Below are 15,792 nucleotides of genomic sequence, written 5' to 3' on the forward strand. Positions count from 1 at the left end.
TTGCTTTTGTGTTAGATGGTTCACGGGTGTTCATTCTATCATAAAACTAACCAAATAAGAGAGCCATCCATGGGCAATAATGACAGTGTCAGGTCCCAAGAATTAAAAGTATTTCAATGATCTGTACCTTAGGTCCAAAGAAATAAAGGACAACAATGCTGAAAATTGTGTGCCAAATTGTGAGTGAAAAATAAAATGATTTCTATGGCCGAGAAGATGGTTTAAGAATTGAAAATACAAGAGAGTCAGAAGAATCAACAATCTTTTAAACTGTCTTCTCAATATTCTGCAACGGGATTAATAGGACATTATTAGGAAGGTATTTGGGACATTGTTGTTTGGTTTGGTGAAACAACAGACTTATTTGAACTGAAGATGACTGATGTGCTGAGATTTCATTAAGCAATCACCCAAGAATTAACAGGAAAAGCACACTTCATGAAAGCAAGAGTTGTGGTGAACTGAAATTTGAAACCTGTATGTTTTCAGGAAACTGAAGTTCCTCTCTGTTTAATAACATGTTGGAGCTTAGAGGTTTGATGTGCTAATTTATAGATAAAGTATGTATATGTGGAATCTTGTGTAAGTAGCCATTCTTAAATATCTCTTGTCTTTTTTTTTAATACTTCTTTTTAAAAAAAACATTTTAAAGTATTTTCTTCCTCAAGGAATTTTGGGAATAGTCTCTATATACGTTAGTAGATTTTTTAACTATCCTCCTCAGTTGTGTAGGGAATATAAAAGTTGTTTTTGGTATGGCTTGCTTGTCTTAGCTTAAACTTTATAGCTAGGAAACTGATAAAACAATCTGCTTTTGCATTTCTGGTCTATTTTATAATTCTACAGGGTTCAGCAATGCCTACATGAATGGGCTATCTCTTTTCTTTTTTTCTTATAGTTCATCTATTGTAAAATAATTTAATTTACGTTACTTAGTTAATATTCAAGCCTGAGAATTCAAAGTACGGTTTTCAGTTCACTTATTATCTATAAGGTTTTAAGAGAACAGGGCAATAAGAGCCATCCAAGAAAACTCTGGTCCCCCAAATAGTACAGTTTCCTGAAAAGAAGCCAATGGTGATTATTCAATTCTCAAATTGCATACGAAAACAGCTATGGAGCTGGGACTTTCAATGCATGGTATCTGAATGTGATCTCTATCTTTTAAAGGAAGATAAATACTTAGCTACATACCTAGGCTTAATATACATATAAACACAGGCCTCAGATATCTGGAAAACTGCCTTTTTTTTTTTCTCTCCCCCCCTCTGCCCCCCACATGGGCAGGTTCCGGGAATTGAACCCTGGTCTCTGGCATGGCAGGTGAGAATTCTGCCACTGAGCCACCATTGCACTGCCCGAAAACCGAAAATTAATTTGTAATAAAATAATACAGTATTACTTGAAAATGTCAGACAGTAAATGTCATTAATTTAAATATAAGTTACTTACAAATTTGTAATTTTACAAATGAAATATCAAATGAACTGCCAGTTTTGCTGAACTTGTTCAAATCACTGTATGGACTCAAATAAGTTTAAGTTTAATATTCCAAAATCTAAACTGACCTTTGACCCCCAAAGCTCTGATTAGAGATTCTATCATTTGAAAAAAACCTGGAAAAAATTTTAATGAAGTTTAAGAACACAGAAGAATATACTGTGTGATCTAATGATAAGTTGTGAGGAGTAACATAACGAACCCCAGCATGAATCAGCATTCCAATCACATCCTCTTCCCTTCCTTACATAAGTAACCTCTTCCTGCCTTTTGTCATCCTCTACCTTTCCTTTGTATCTTTAACTAATGTATTCTTCATTCTAAGTTTTTGAACTTTATATAAGTAATTGGTAGCATACTGTATTCTTCTGCAACTTGCTTTATTCATTCAATATGGTTTGTGAGTGCCATGTATCTTAATTACTTTGGATCTCATTTACTTTTTTTCACTCTTGGGTAGAATTCCATTCTATGACTATCTCGCAATTAATTTAGTTACCCATTCTCTTGGGTTGTTTTCAATTTTTTCAGTATTACAAACTATGTTGTTATGAACTCTTGGGCTTAACTCCTGTTGTACATCAAGTTCTCCTGGGTACAGAAATAATGCTCAAGTATTTTCTAATGCAATTGTACCAACTTATATTCCTAGTACATAAAAGATTCTGCTGTTCCCCAAACTTGCCAATACTTGGGTTGAGCAGACCTTCTAATTTTTGTCAGGTATGTAATGGTATCTCTAAGCAATTTTAATTCATTTTTTCCTGATTTCTCAGGAGGTGTAGCACTTTTCCACTAACTCCTTATGTATAAGGAGTTATGTGCATGTATATCTATCTATCTATCTATCTATCTATCTATCTATCTATCTAGTATCTATCTATCTATCTATCTATCTATCTATCTATCTATCGGCAAATATGTGCAACAGTGGAATCTTTTATGTACTGGGGGTAATATATTGTAGTAGTCAGGGTTCTCTAAGGAAAAAGAGAACTCGTATTCCTTTTCTGTAAATACGAGTTCCTATAAAAGTGTCTCATGCAACCATGGGGATGAATGAGTCCAAACTCCACAGGGTAGGCTGCACTTGGCAACTCTGATGAATTCCTAGGAGAGGCTGGCTGAGTTAAGTGGAGAGAGAGAGATTCTCTCTTTTGACTCCTCTTTGTAAGCCTCTGGCTAATTAGATTAAATCATCACTCATTGCAGAAGGCACTCCCCTTAGTCACTGGCAGATGTAATCAGCCATAGATGAAATCCACGTGCTAATGATTTAGGTCCATAGCAACAGAACAACTGGACAACATCACCTGGCCAAGTTGATACCCAAACCTATCACATCTATATATGTATTCATTAAAAAAATTAAATAGTCATGAAGTAAATTACTACAAAAAAATTAAGAAATTAACATTTCAATCAAATTGAGCAGTGGTCAAAATGTATTAGCAATAGGGCAGGTCGCAGTGGCTCAGCAGGCTGAGTTCTTATCTGCCACGCTGGAGACCTGGGTTCGATTTCTGGTGCCTGCCCAGGTAAAAAAGAAAAAAAAAAACAAAAACCAGAACAAAAAAATATATTAGCAGTAGAATCCAAAGACAAATGTTCTTGATTTTTTCCTGCCTGTGACTCTACATGTATGGTTTAGATTTGGTACATTTTAAATTTTAATTAATAACCAAGAGTAAGAAATAAAAAAAAAAATCTGATTAGGGATATAATTTCAGAGCCAAGGGGGAAACCATTTTTCAAAGCTCTTCCCATGGACAATGTAAGTGTAACTTATAGGCCTATATATTTTTTAGTCTTGGATATGAATTTTATAGACATTAATTATAAGTTAGAAGGAAGTATATTCACATAACAAGCCAACCGTTATTTCTTCTTCTTCTTTTTTTTTTTTTTTTAACATTTGCAGGCTCTGGGAACCGAACCCTAGTCTCCAGCTTGGCAGGCAAGAGCTCTGCCACTGGGCCACCATAGTCCAATAGTTATTTCTTAAGTACACTCACAGTCCATGCAAAGACATAAAACTGTTTCTAAACACCACATCTTCATGTAGTAAGACTTCTCCAAGCTGCAGAGACTGAAGTGTCACATACCCAAGCAATGCTCATGTACTCTAACAATTTCACAGAGTCCAGGGTCTTCAGAATCCAGGGGTAAAATTCCTGAAAGTGAAAATGAGAAATTTAAGGGAAATAATTCTAACATGAATTTGTTCCTAATAAGACACTGGTAAGTATCAGTCTACATTTTGTTGGGTAGAATTTTGAGGAAGTAATTATTGAAGTGGGGAAGGGAGAGACTTGCAGGAATATGGGAGGGACAGGAGCACTGCCTTGCCTATACTATTTCCTTTTCTTTCCTGCTCTTCTTTCACCTCTGAGTCACAGTAAAGACAATAACATCAAGTAAAGAGCAAGTTAGAGTTTTGGGGGTGTCTGGGTTCCTTGTTCTAACTGTCCTTGAGGCACAGCTACCTTCCTACAGTCTGGTTCCACTAGTTACCTCTCAGTATGTTACTAGTAAAATTATATGTTTCCTCTAGATTTGTCTGATTTTATTTTTGGTCTCTTACAAAATGAACCTTAAGGAATACACAGTGTCACTAATGTTGCAAGCAGAAAAAAAAGATATGAAAGAGAGAAATAATCAACTGTCCAGGGAAATTCCTGAGTCAAAGGCAATACTGTAAAAAGCTGATGAAAACCTTGCTACAAATCTATTCTCAACAACTTTAAGCATGCAGTAAGGTTAAATATTTTCTAAGTTTATATGAATATCTCCCATAGAGAAATGATAAAGATTACTAGTAAAGCCATACATTTAAAAATTAAATTCATAATCACTAAATTACTAATTATGGATTTAATAAAAAATGGTAAATTAAATATTTCAAGTACATGTTTAGTTTTATAAGAGTAGTTAAGACAGAAGCTCTGTACAATTCAAGTGAGATGCAGACAAGGAGCATCTATATACCAAGGCAGAAGCTGGTCTTTAAGCAGATGACTTGTGATCTTCCTTTTCTCCACAGCCTTCAGTGTGGTAACAGGCTGGGGCCCCATGAGGAAAAGGCTGTGGTAAGCACAGTTAGCAACTATGATTTTTTTCTTTCTATGTGGTTTTAAATATTCTGCTACTGGGATCAAATTCCCAACTTTCCTCATCAATGGCTATTTGAAAGCAGATTCTGAAAATCATGAAAATACTTTTATATGAAGCCAGGCCACATGAAAATTAAAAATTGCATAGAAAACAGAGAAGACAGTAAAACAGATGACTTGAAATAAGACTAATGAACTAAAACTTACCGACTACTTCATCATCTGGTTGAAAGAATGATACCTTGCTTCCAACTAAAGAATGGGAAAAATTAATGATTAATGTTATGATGTCATTATATATAATTCTTATTTAACTGTCAAACAAATAAAAAAATCTGTGCGTTTATAAAAAGTTATTAAGTCAGAGAAAAGGCAAAGAATGTATAGGACATTTCATGGTCTATAAGGACTGTAGAATAGAACACTTGAAATCTGGATTCTCTGAAAAACCTGGGCCATTTGGTTATTGTTGACAATGTGGAGAAGGAAGTCTCTCTCTGGCTCTTGTGCCTATTTAGCTCACTTAAAGGATGAAGGAGTAAAGTAATTCATTCCACAGCCGCTTTCCAACCCTCCCATGACTAGCCCAATCTTTTATTTTAGTTGCAGAACCTTATAAACACAATGGGGAATTCTAGTAAGAGTCATCTATAAAATCAGTCTGAGATAATGGAAATAAATACAGGCTGAGTGCCAAGAAATTTCTTGGAAGTACAGAGATCTGATGTAGCTATGCTTTCTCTGCACACATAAAGAATAAAGCCTCTACCTTCAGTCAATTAATTTGATTTTTTTGTAGTTACAAGAGGAAAGGGAAGAAGAAAAGAGGAAACGGGAGGAAAAAACCAAGCAAATACATACTCGGGCCAAGCATTTTTAGTATGTTATCACATTTAATCCACAAGAAATATCCATGAGGTAGGGAGTATCATTCCTTTTAACAAATGAGGAAACTGAAGTAAGGCTGGGCAGTAAGATGAAGCCTGACACATAGAATTGGCCTCTATGGTTAGCTCTGTTGGAAAAATTACTTAAGAACTTATTTGCTACGGGCTCAGCAAGTCACTCTAAGTCATTCCTCCTTTCAAGACCTTCTTTTGCATTTGCTTTTCACTGGGTCCTTCCTGTGCTATCATTTCCCAATATTTCTGGCTTCTAATCCAGTGTTCTTTTCTTTTTCCCTTTTGCTGCTGATTCTAGCCCTCCTGAGACCACTCTGAATCCTTCCTAGTCTCCTTCAGATTTCTGTTCTTTTAATTGTCCCCTGAAGGGTGACAGTCCCAAGGGTTTCATGATAGGTTTACTTTTTCTTTCCAAATATTTTAATTAAAGAAGTTATGGGTTTACAGAACAATCATGCATAAAATACAATATTCCCAAACACCATCCCACCACCAGCATCTTGCATTCGTGTTGAACATGTTACAAATGATAGCACTTTTTTCTAAGTGTGTTTCTTTTTAAACAGTAGCAGCCAGCATTTATTGATTCTGTGTTCTAGGCACTGTGTGAATTTACATGGATTACCTCACTGAAACCATCCAATATGCAGGCTGTGAAATGTGTCCTATTATAATAATTATTATTTAATTAGAGAATTTATAGATATACAGAAATATCATGCAAAAAATACAGAATTCCCATATATCAACCTACTGTTGACACTTTGTATTAGAGTGGTATATCTGTTACAAGTTGCAAAAGAATATTAAAGTAGTAGTATTAACTATAGTTCATAGTTTTCACTGGTGTATCTTTTTTCCATATGCCACCCTATTGTTAAGACCTTGTATTAGTGTCATACATTTGTTATAATTCATGAAAGAGCATTCTTATACTTGCATTATTAACCTCAGTCCAATGTGCATAATTGGGTTTACTGTGTTATACATAGTCCCATATTTTACCTTTTAAATTTCTTTCCAGTAACATACGCCACCCAAAACTTGCCCCTTCAACCACATTCACAGACATAATTCAGCGCTGTTAATTACACTCACAACAATGTGTTACCATCACCACTAAGCCTTTCCAAACATTTACAACCAACCTAAATAGAAATTCTGCACAAATTAAGCAGCAGCTTCCCATTTTCTATCCCCAATCTAACCCCTGGGAACCTATACTCTAAATTCTAACTCTATGAGTTAGCTTATTATAATTAGTTCATATCAGTGAAATCATACAATATTTGTCCTCTTGTGTCTGGCTTATTATACTCAGCATAATGTCCTTAAGGTTCATCCATGTTGTCACATGCATCAGGACCTCATTTCTTTTTACAGCTGAATAACATTTCATGTGTATATATATATATATATATATATAACACATTTTATCCATTAGTGGATTGATGGACACTTGGTTTGCTTCCATCTACTGGCAACTGTGAATAATGCTACTCTGAACATTGGTGTGCAAATATCTGAGTCCCTGCTTTCAATTCTTCTGGGTATATACCTAGTAAGGAGATTGCCAGGCCATATGATAATTCTTTATTTAACTTTCGGAGGAAATGCCAAACTGTCTTCGACATTGGCTGCACCATTACACATTCAGACCAGCAATGAATGAGTGCTGCTATATTTCTACATCTCTCCAACACTTTTCTGATTTTTTAAATAGAACCGATCTAGTATAAATAATATCTCATTGTAGTTTTAATTTACATTTTCCTAATAGCTAGTGATGCTGAGAATCTTTTCATGTGTTTTTAGCCATTTCTACATCCTCTTTGGAGAAATGTCTATCCAATCTTTTGCCCATTTTATAACTTGTCTTTTCATTGTTGAGTTGCAGGATTTGTTTATATATTCTAGATATTAAATGTTTATTGGATATGTGGTTTCCAAATATATTCTCCCATGTGTATGCTGTCCTTTTACTTTTTTGACAAAGTCCTTTGATGCAAAAGTTTTTAGTTTTGAGGAAATCCCAATTATCTAACTTTTTTCTTTTGTTGTTAGTGCTTTGGTTGTAAAGTCTAAGAAATCATTACCTAACCCAAGATCCTGAAGATGCTTCCCTACATTTTCTTCTAGTTGTGTAGTCCTGGCTCTTATATTTAGGTCTTTGATCCATTATGAGTTAATTTTTGAATATGGTGTGAAATAGGGGTCCTCTTTTGTTCTTTTGCATATAGGTATCCAGTTCTCCTGCCACAATTTGGTGAAGAAACTATTCTTTCCCCACTGAGTGGACTTGGCAGTCTTGTCAAAAATCAAATGGGCTCTAGATGTGAGGGTCTATTTCTGAACTGTCAATTTGATTCCACTGATTGATATATCTATCCTTATGCCAATATCATGCTATTTTGATCACTGTAGCTTGTAAGACACTTCAAAGCAGGAAGTGTGAAACTGCCAACTTTGTTCTTTGTCAAGATGGTTTTGGCTATTCAGGTCCTCTTACCCTTCCAAATAAATTTGACAGTTGGCTTCTCCATTTCTGCAAAGGAGGACGTTGGAATTATGATTGGGATTGCACTGAATCTGTAAATCATATTGGGTAGAACTGACATCATAACAATATTTAGTCTCCCAATCCATGAACACAGAATGTCCTTCCATTTACTTAGGTCTTCTTTGATTTCTATTAATAGTATTTTGTAGTTTTCTGTGTACAAGTCCTTTACATTGTTGGTTAAATTTATTCCTAGATACTTCTTTTAGTTGCTACTGTAAACGGATTTTTAAAATTGACTTCCCCTTCAGATTGCTCATTTCTAGTGTGTAGAAACACGACCGATTTTTGCTTGTTGATCCTGTACCCTGACACTTTGTTGAATTTGTTTTTAGTTCTAGTAGCTTTACTGCAGGTTTTTCGGGACTTTTGTATATATATAAAACCATGTCATCTGCAAATAATGAAAGCTCCACTTTTTCCTTTCCAATTTGTATGTCTTTTATTTATTTTTCTCACCTAACTGCTCTGGCTAGAACTTCTAGTACAATGCTGAATAAAAGAGGAGCAGTGGGCATCCTTGTCTTGTTCCAGATTTTAGAGGGAAATCTTTCAGTCTTTTCCCATATAGAATGATGTTAGCTGTGGGTTTTTCATGTATGCCACTTATCATGTTGAGAAAATTACCTTCTATTCCTATTTTTCTAAGTGTTATCAAGAAGGATGCTGGATTTTGTCAAATGCATTTTCTGATTCTGTGGCAATGATAACGGGTTTTTCCGTTCATTTTGTTAAAGTGGTGTACTACATTAATTGATTTTCATATATTGAACCACCCACTTGATCATGGTGCATCATAATTCTTTGGGTGTGTTACTGGATTTGATCTGCAAGTATTTTCTTGAGGATTTCTGCACCTATATTCAAAAGAGAAATTGTTCTAATTTTTTTTTCTTGTAGTATCTTTATCTGGCTTTGGTATTAGGTAGGGTGATATGGGCCTCAAAGATTTATTTAGGTAGTGTCCCCCGCTCTCTCTCTCTCTTTTTTTTGGAAGATGCTGAGTATAATAGTGAGACCATACAGCACTTATTCTTGTTTCTGGCTAACTTCACTCAGCATAATGTCCTTGAGGTTCATCCACATTATTACATGCTCCACAACTTTATTCTGTCTTACAGCTGTGTAATATTCCTTTGTATGGATATACTATAGCTTGTTTAGCCACTTGTCTGTTGATAGACATTTGGGCTGTTTCCATCTCTTAGCAACTGTAAATAATGCTGCTATAAACATCGTTATACAAATGTCCATTTGCATCCTTGCTGTTAGTTCCTTTGAAAATATACCTAGCAATGGGATTGCCGCATCATATGGCAATTCTATACTTAGCTTCCTATGGAACTGCCAAACTGACTTCCAGAGTGGTTGTACCATTTTTTTACATTCCCACCAACAGTGGATATGTGTGCCTCTTTCTCTACATCCTGTCCAGCACCTGTTTTTTTTTTTTTAATTTTTGATAAGTCAAATGCATGTGAGATACTTCATTGTGGTTTTGATTTGCATTTCTCTAATAGCCAGTGAAGTTGAGCATCTTTTCATGTGCCTTTTGGCCATTTGTATTTCCTCTTCTGAAAAGTGACTGTTCATGTCTTTTGTCCATCTTTAAATTGGGTTGTTTTTCTTTTGTTGAGTTGAAGAATCGCTTTATATATTTTAGATACTAAGCCCTTATCTGATACGTGGTTTCCAAATATTGTCTCCCATTGCAGAGGCTACTTTTTTACTTCCCTGACAAAGTTTTTTGCTGCACAAGAGTGTTTAATTTTGTGGAGATTACATTTTTCTATTTCTTTTTTCAATGCTCATGCTTTGGGTGTAAGGTCTAGGAAACTACCTCCTATTACAAGATTTATGTTTCCCTACATTTTCTTGGAACAATTTTATGATTTTAACACTGTTTAGGTATCTGATCCATTTTGAGTTAATTTTTGTATAGGGTATCAGATATGGATCCTCTTTCATTATTTTGCATATGGATATCAAGTTTCCAAACACCATTTATTGAAGAGACTGCTCTGTCCCAGGTGGGTTGGCTTGACTGCCTTATCAAAGATCAATTGTGCATAATGAGAGGGTCTATTTCTGAACACTCACTTTGATTCAATCGGTCAGTATATCTATCTTTATGCCATGCTGTTTTGACCATTGTAACTTCATAATATTGCTTTAAAGTCAGATAGTATGAGACTTCCTACTTCATTATTCTTTCTCAAGATATCTTTAGCTATTCAGGGCACCCTGCTTTTCCAAATAAATTTGGCTATTTTTTTTTTATTATTATTTCAACAAAGTAAGTTGGGATTTTAATTGGTATTGCATTGAGTTTATACATCAATTTGGGCAGAAAAAACAACTTAAGTATATTTAGTCTTCCAATCCATGAACACAGGATGCCCTTCCATTTATTTAGGTCTTCTATGATTTCTTTCAGCAATTTCTTGTAGTTTTCTGGAATAGGTTTTTTGTATACTCAATTAAATTTATTCCTAAATACTTTATTTTTTTGGTTGCTATTATAAATGGAATTTTTTTCTTGATTTCCTCTTCAGATTGCTCAACACTACAGAAACACTACTGATTTTTGGTTGTTGATGTTGTACCCTGCCACTCTGCAGGGTTATTAGCTTTAGTAGCTTTGCTATAGATTTTTCGGTATTTTCAACCTATAGTATGTCACCTGCAAACAGTGAGAATTTTACCTCTTCCTTTCCAACATGGGTGACTTTTACTTCATTTTCTTGTCAAACTGCTCTGGCAATTTGACTGGTGAGAAAGAAGGAAATATTCAACTGTCCAATCCAGGGAATTCCTGATAGTCTCACAAGCAGTGGGGACAACCAATTCAATGGGCTGAGCCCTTGATCCTGGGACTTGCCCCATGATGGTTTTTTCTGCAAAGGGGACGCTAAGCCTACTTATAATTATGCCTAAGAGTCACCACCAGGGAACATTTTTTGTTGCTCAAGATGTGGCCTCTCTAAGTCAACCTGGCAGGTGAACTCATTGCCCTCCCCTCTACATGGAACATGATTTCCAGGGGTATAAATCTCTCTGGCAAAGTGAGACCTGACTCAAGGGGATGAGCTGGGACCCGGCACCATGGGAATGAAAAAGCCTTTCTGACCAAAAGGGGGAAGAGAAAAATGAGACAAAATAAAGGCTCAGTGGACCTTGCTACCTGTCACAACCTGCCAAATCCCAACCAGGACCATTCCAGCCAATTCTAAAGAACATCTAGGACAATTTATAAGATTTCACAAGGGTTCCAGGCACTAGAGTAACTTGTCAGAAACCTACAACTTCCTTATGGGTCCCTGGTCCAGACAAGTCTTGAAACCTAGCCCAGCCTCTCCAGAACATCAGGTAGTTCCATCTTCCTACCTATTACTGACAGACTGTGCTGGTTTGAAAGGATGCACGGACCTAGAAAAGCCATGTTTTAATCAAAATCCCATTTTGTAAAGGCAGAATAATCCCTATTCAATACTGTATGTTTGAATCTGTAATTAGATCATCTCTCTGGAGATGTAACCCAATCAAGAGTGGTTGTTAATCTGGATTAGGGGAGATGTGTCTCCACCAATTTGGGTAGGTCTTGATTGGTTTACTGGAGTCCTATAAAAGTGGAAATATTTTAGAGAATGAGAGATTCAGAGAGAGCAGAGAATGCTGTAGCACCACGAAGCAGAGAGTTCACGAGCCAGCAATCTTTAGAAATGAAGACGGAAAATGCCTCCCAGGGAGCTTCATGAAATCAGAAGCCCGGAGAAAAAGCTAGCAGATGATGCCTGTTCACCATGCGTCCTTCCAGCTGAGAGAGAAGCCCTGAACTTCATCCGCCTTCTTATGAATCAATGTATCTTTCCCTGGATGAATGCCTTTGATTGAACATTTCTATAGACTTGCTTTAATTGGGACATTTTCTCGGCCTTAAAATGTAAACTAGCAACTTATTAAATTTCCCTTTTTAAAAGCCATTCTGTTTCTGGCATTTTGCATTCCAGCAGCTAGCAAACTACAACACAGATCCTTCCACTAGCAAAAATTAAGAATTGCCATAGCCCAAACAACCCGAATAAGAGGTATGGAATGACCAAAGGTGACGGTGGAACTATACATAGAAGATAGGACTTAACAAATGAATATGAATGCTGAATCATTAAACTGATATCTCATTTAGCCTCCAGTATTTTAGAGCAGCTAGAAATAAAAACTTAAAACTGTAACCCATGTCAAAGTCTGAAATATGGGGCGGGCCATGGTGGCTCAGCAGGTAAGAGTGCTTGCCTGCCATGCCCGAGGACCCAGGTTCGATTCCCGGTGCCTACCCATGTAAAAAAAAAAAAGTCTGAAATATGTTCTCTAACTAATTGTGGTACTGTGCTTGGAAATTTATAGCTTTTTTGTATATATGTTATTTTTCACAAAAAAAGGAAGGGAAAAAAGCCAACTGTAATGATAAAAAAGTATATAAGCCTGCTAGCTTCCTACATTCTGGAGCAGCTAGAAGGGAAAATATGAGAAGATCACATGGTAGTCCATGACAAACTCTGGGATCTATCCTGTATTCATTTTTTGAAGAGTGCTTTGAAAACTATTGCTTTTTTATTTCTTGGCTTTGTATATATGTTATACAATAAAAAATGTTTTAAAAAGTCTCAGTGGCTGTGGTAGTTAGATTCAGTTGTCAACTTGGCCAGGTGAAGATGCCTGGTTATATTGCTGTGGACATAAGCCAATGGCATATGAAACTTATCTGTTTCTGATTACATCTGCAGTCAGCTAGGAGGAGTGCCTGCTGCAATGAATGATTTTGAGTTAACTGGCTGGTGCTTAAATGAGAGAGCTCAATGTAGCACAGCCCAAGCAGCTCAGCATACCTCATCTCAACATTCACAGCTCAGCCCAGGCCTTTGGCGATGCAGAAAGGAATCACCCTGGGGAGACATTGAAACCCAGAGGCCTGGAGAGAAGGCCAGCAGAGATTGCTTTGTGCCTTCCCAGGTAAGAATGAACCTCAGTCGAAAGTTAGCTGCTTTTCCTCCGAAGAATTATATGTTAACTAAATAAATCCCCTTTTATTGAAAGCCAATCCGTCTCTGGTGTGTTGCATACCAGCAGCTAGCAAACTAGAACAGTGGCTGAAGAGAGTTCAGAGTTGAGAGGTTATCCTGGAAGTTGTTTTTACGCATTACATAGATAACCCTTTTCAGTTCATGGTATGTTGGAGTGGCTGCAGGGAAGTACCTGAAGCTGCAGAACTGTGTTCCAGTAGCCTTGATTCTTGAAGAGGACTGTATAACTATATGGCTTTTACAATGTGGCTAAGTAACTGTGAAAACCTTGTGTCTCATGCTCCTTTTATTCAGGGTATGGACAAAGGAGAAAAATAAATAAATAAATAAATAATAGGGGGAGATAAAGGGTAAAAAATTTGGCAGATTAAAATACTAGTGATCAATGAGAAGGAGGAGTAAGGAGGTATAGGATGTATGAGTTCTTTTTTTTCCTTTTCTTTTTCTGGAGTGATGCAATAATGTTCTAAAAATGATCACGGTAAAGAATACACAAGTACATGATGATATTGAGAGCCACTGAGAGTATAATATGATTAGACCATATGTGCACAGAGATTCCTCAATAAAAATATTTTTTAAAAATTTAGAACTCGAGACAGTAGTACAGCATTAAAAAAAATTAAGCAGCTCAGATACATTTAATATTTTCATTTATCAGATTAGAATATTAAAAGTAAGCTTGAAAATGAACTTGAAAAAGCTTATTCTTTCTCAAGAAAAAATATGAACAATCTGAAAATGACCAACGAGTATGAAATGAAACACTGTACAAAGTTAAGTCACATTTAGTGGTTGGTAAACATATCACTCCCTCCTGGAAGTTATGGAACGATCTACATGTGAAACTAAGTCATCTTCATTTTTGTCATGTTTATCACTGACAAACTTCATCCCCAATTTTTAAAAAATATTTTTATTGACAAAACAACATATAAACACAAACATTCTCAACATACAAACATTCCATACATGGTGTACAATCAATGGCTCACAATATCATCACACAGTAGTATATTCATCACCATGATCATTTTTTAGAATGATCATTTTGTATCACTCCAGAAAAAGATACAAAGAGGAAAAAGAAAAAACTCATACACATCATAACCCTTATCCCTCCCTCTCACTGACCATCTACCCAATATATTTCAAACTTTGTTTCCACTATTATTTAGTTTTTTAATTCATCTTTTTTACTCATCTGTCTATACCCTAAAGGAACACCAGACACAAGGTTTTCACAATCACACAGTCACACTGTAAACATTGTATCTTAATCAATAATCTTCAAGAAACAAGGCTACTCATCTCCATTTTTAGATCCTCATAATAATCCATTGTCTTTCGAACCTACTGAGATTTTCAACGTTGTTCCACTGAGTTTCTTCAAGCTCTTCTAAGTAGTCTTTACATAGCAGATTGTTCATCAGATTTTTATTTTCTTTTTTTACAGTCTGGCTAAGAATCAAGCTCATCCTGTGAAAAAAACAACAATTTGTGATTCTTTTTGCATATATATGAAGCTGGAATGTAGTCCTTGGTAAAGGAGTTGCCATGAAACGTCCTTCTTTCCCTTCAGCAGAATATTCTAGTCAAAACACTTAAAAGTACTACGTAGAAACCCCCCACCTATTGCACTAGCAATGATCATGTCAATATGTAATTCTTAAGTGTTGCCAAAGTTGACAATGGGAAGGGCAATTTTTTAGGTTCTGTTGTTAGATCCTTGATGTTAACAGTTGAGGGATGCCAATGAATTGTAGGCTGAATGGGGGTAGGAGCAGGAGGATCTGAAATATAAAAAATCTTTTGATCATTTCTCTGACTGAAGGAATTGGCCACATTACAGATATCAGAATAAGTGAAAGTCAGTGGATGCACAAAATGAAAACTACTGTTGGATGCCAATAAACCATCTGGTTACTGTCTACCCAGATCTGAAGGCTGGTGGATTTGAGATTAATACCTTTTCTTCCTACAAACCAATTTCCATCATATCCTGTTACAGGAATCTCAAGACCCACATAGAATACGTCTCCATCTAATCAAATTTAATACCCACAACTGATTGAGTCACACCTCTGTGGAGATAACCTAATCAACTTTCCAACCTGTAAGACCGAATAGGGATTAGAAGAAATGTTGCTCCCATAAAACTGATGAGGATTAAAATATGGCTTTTCTGGGATAAATAAATCCTTTCAAACCAGCACATTCTACCCTCTGGACCCTAAAAAAAAAATGTTTTTCCTGTATATAAAATACATTCATTCCATAACAATATCAGAGTGCCTTAAACCATTTCAGTAATAACAGAAATGCAATATAAGGTTAAAACCAGTACAAAGTCTCATCAAAGTTAGTTACAAGCATGGTCTGTTCTAAGGCAAAATTTTCTGCAGACTCTGAACCTCTGAAACTTAAACAAGTTATTTGCTGCCAACATTCAAAGGAGGAACAGTCATAGGGTACATATACCCATTTCCATAGGGAGGAACTGGAAGGAACACAGGGGTCCCAGGACCCAAGCAGCTTTGAAAACCTGCAGGGCAATCTCCATTAGATTTCAAAGTCTGAGAGTCATTTATCTTTGGGGCTTCAGAAAGTGGCAAGCCTACCCTTTCCAAGGGCCT

At 36.0% G+C, this 15,792-nt stretch overlaps 1 protein-coding gene across 7 annotated transcripts in view; it reads right to left on the reverse strand.

Moving 5' to 3' along the window:
* Positions 1 to 15,792, reverse strand: part of CRYZL1 (crystallin zeta like 1) — a 64,567-nt gene that overhangs the window by 20,989 nt on the left and 27,786 nt on the right. For 5 of the 7 annotated variants that reach the window (XM_077118891.1, XM_077118893.1, XM_077118890.1 and 2 more), the window contains 2 exons: positions 4,821 to 4,865; positions 3,606 to 3,674 (listed from right to left, as the gene is read on the reverse strand). In XM_077118891.1, coding sequence (XP_076975006.1) covers positions 3,606 to 3,674; positions 4,821 to 4,865 — 114 coding nt within the window. Of the gene's footprint in view, positions 1 to 3,605; positions 3,675 to 4,820; positions 4,866 to 14,513; positions 14,636 to 15,792 lie in introns of all 7 variants that reach the window. The other 2 variants (XM_077118895.1, XM_077118894.1) reach the window with 1 other exon arrangement.

The sequence above is a fragment of the Tamandua tetradactyla genome, chromosome 10 (genome assembly GCF_023851605.1).
Source record: "Tamandua tetradactyla isolate mTamTet1 chromosome 10, mTamTet1.pri, whole genome shotgun sequence".
NCBI lineage: Eukaryota > Metazoa > Chordata > Mammalia > Pilosa > Myrmecophagidae > Tamandua > Tamandua tetradactyla.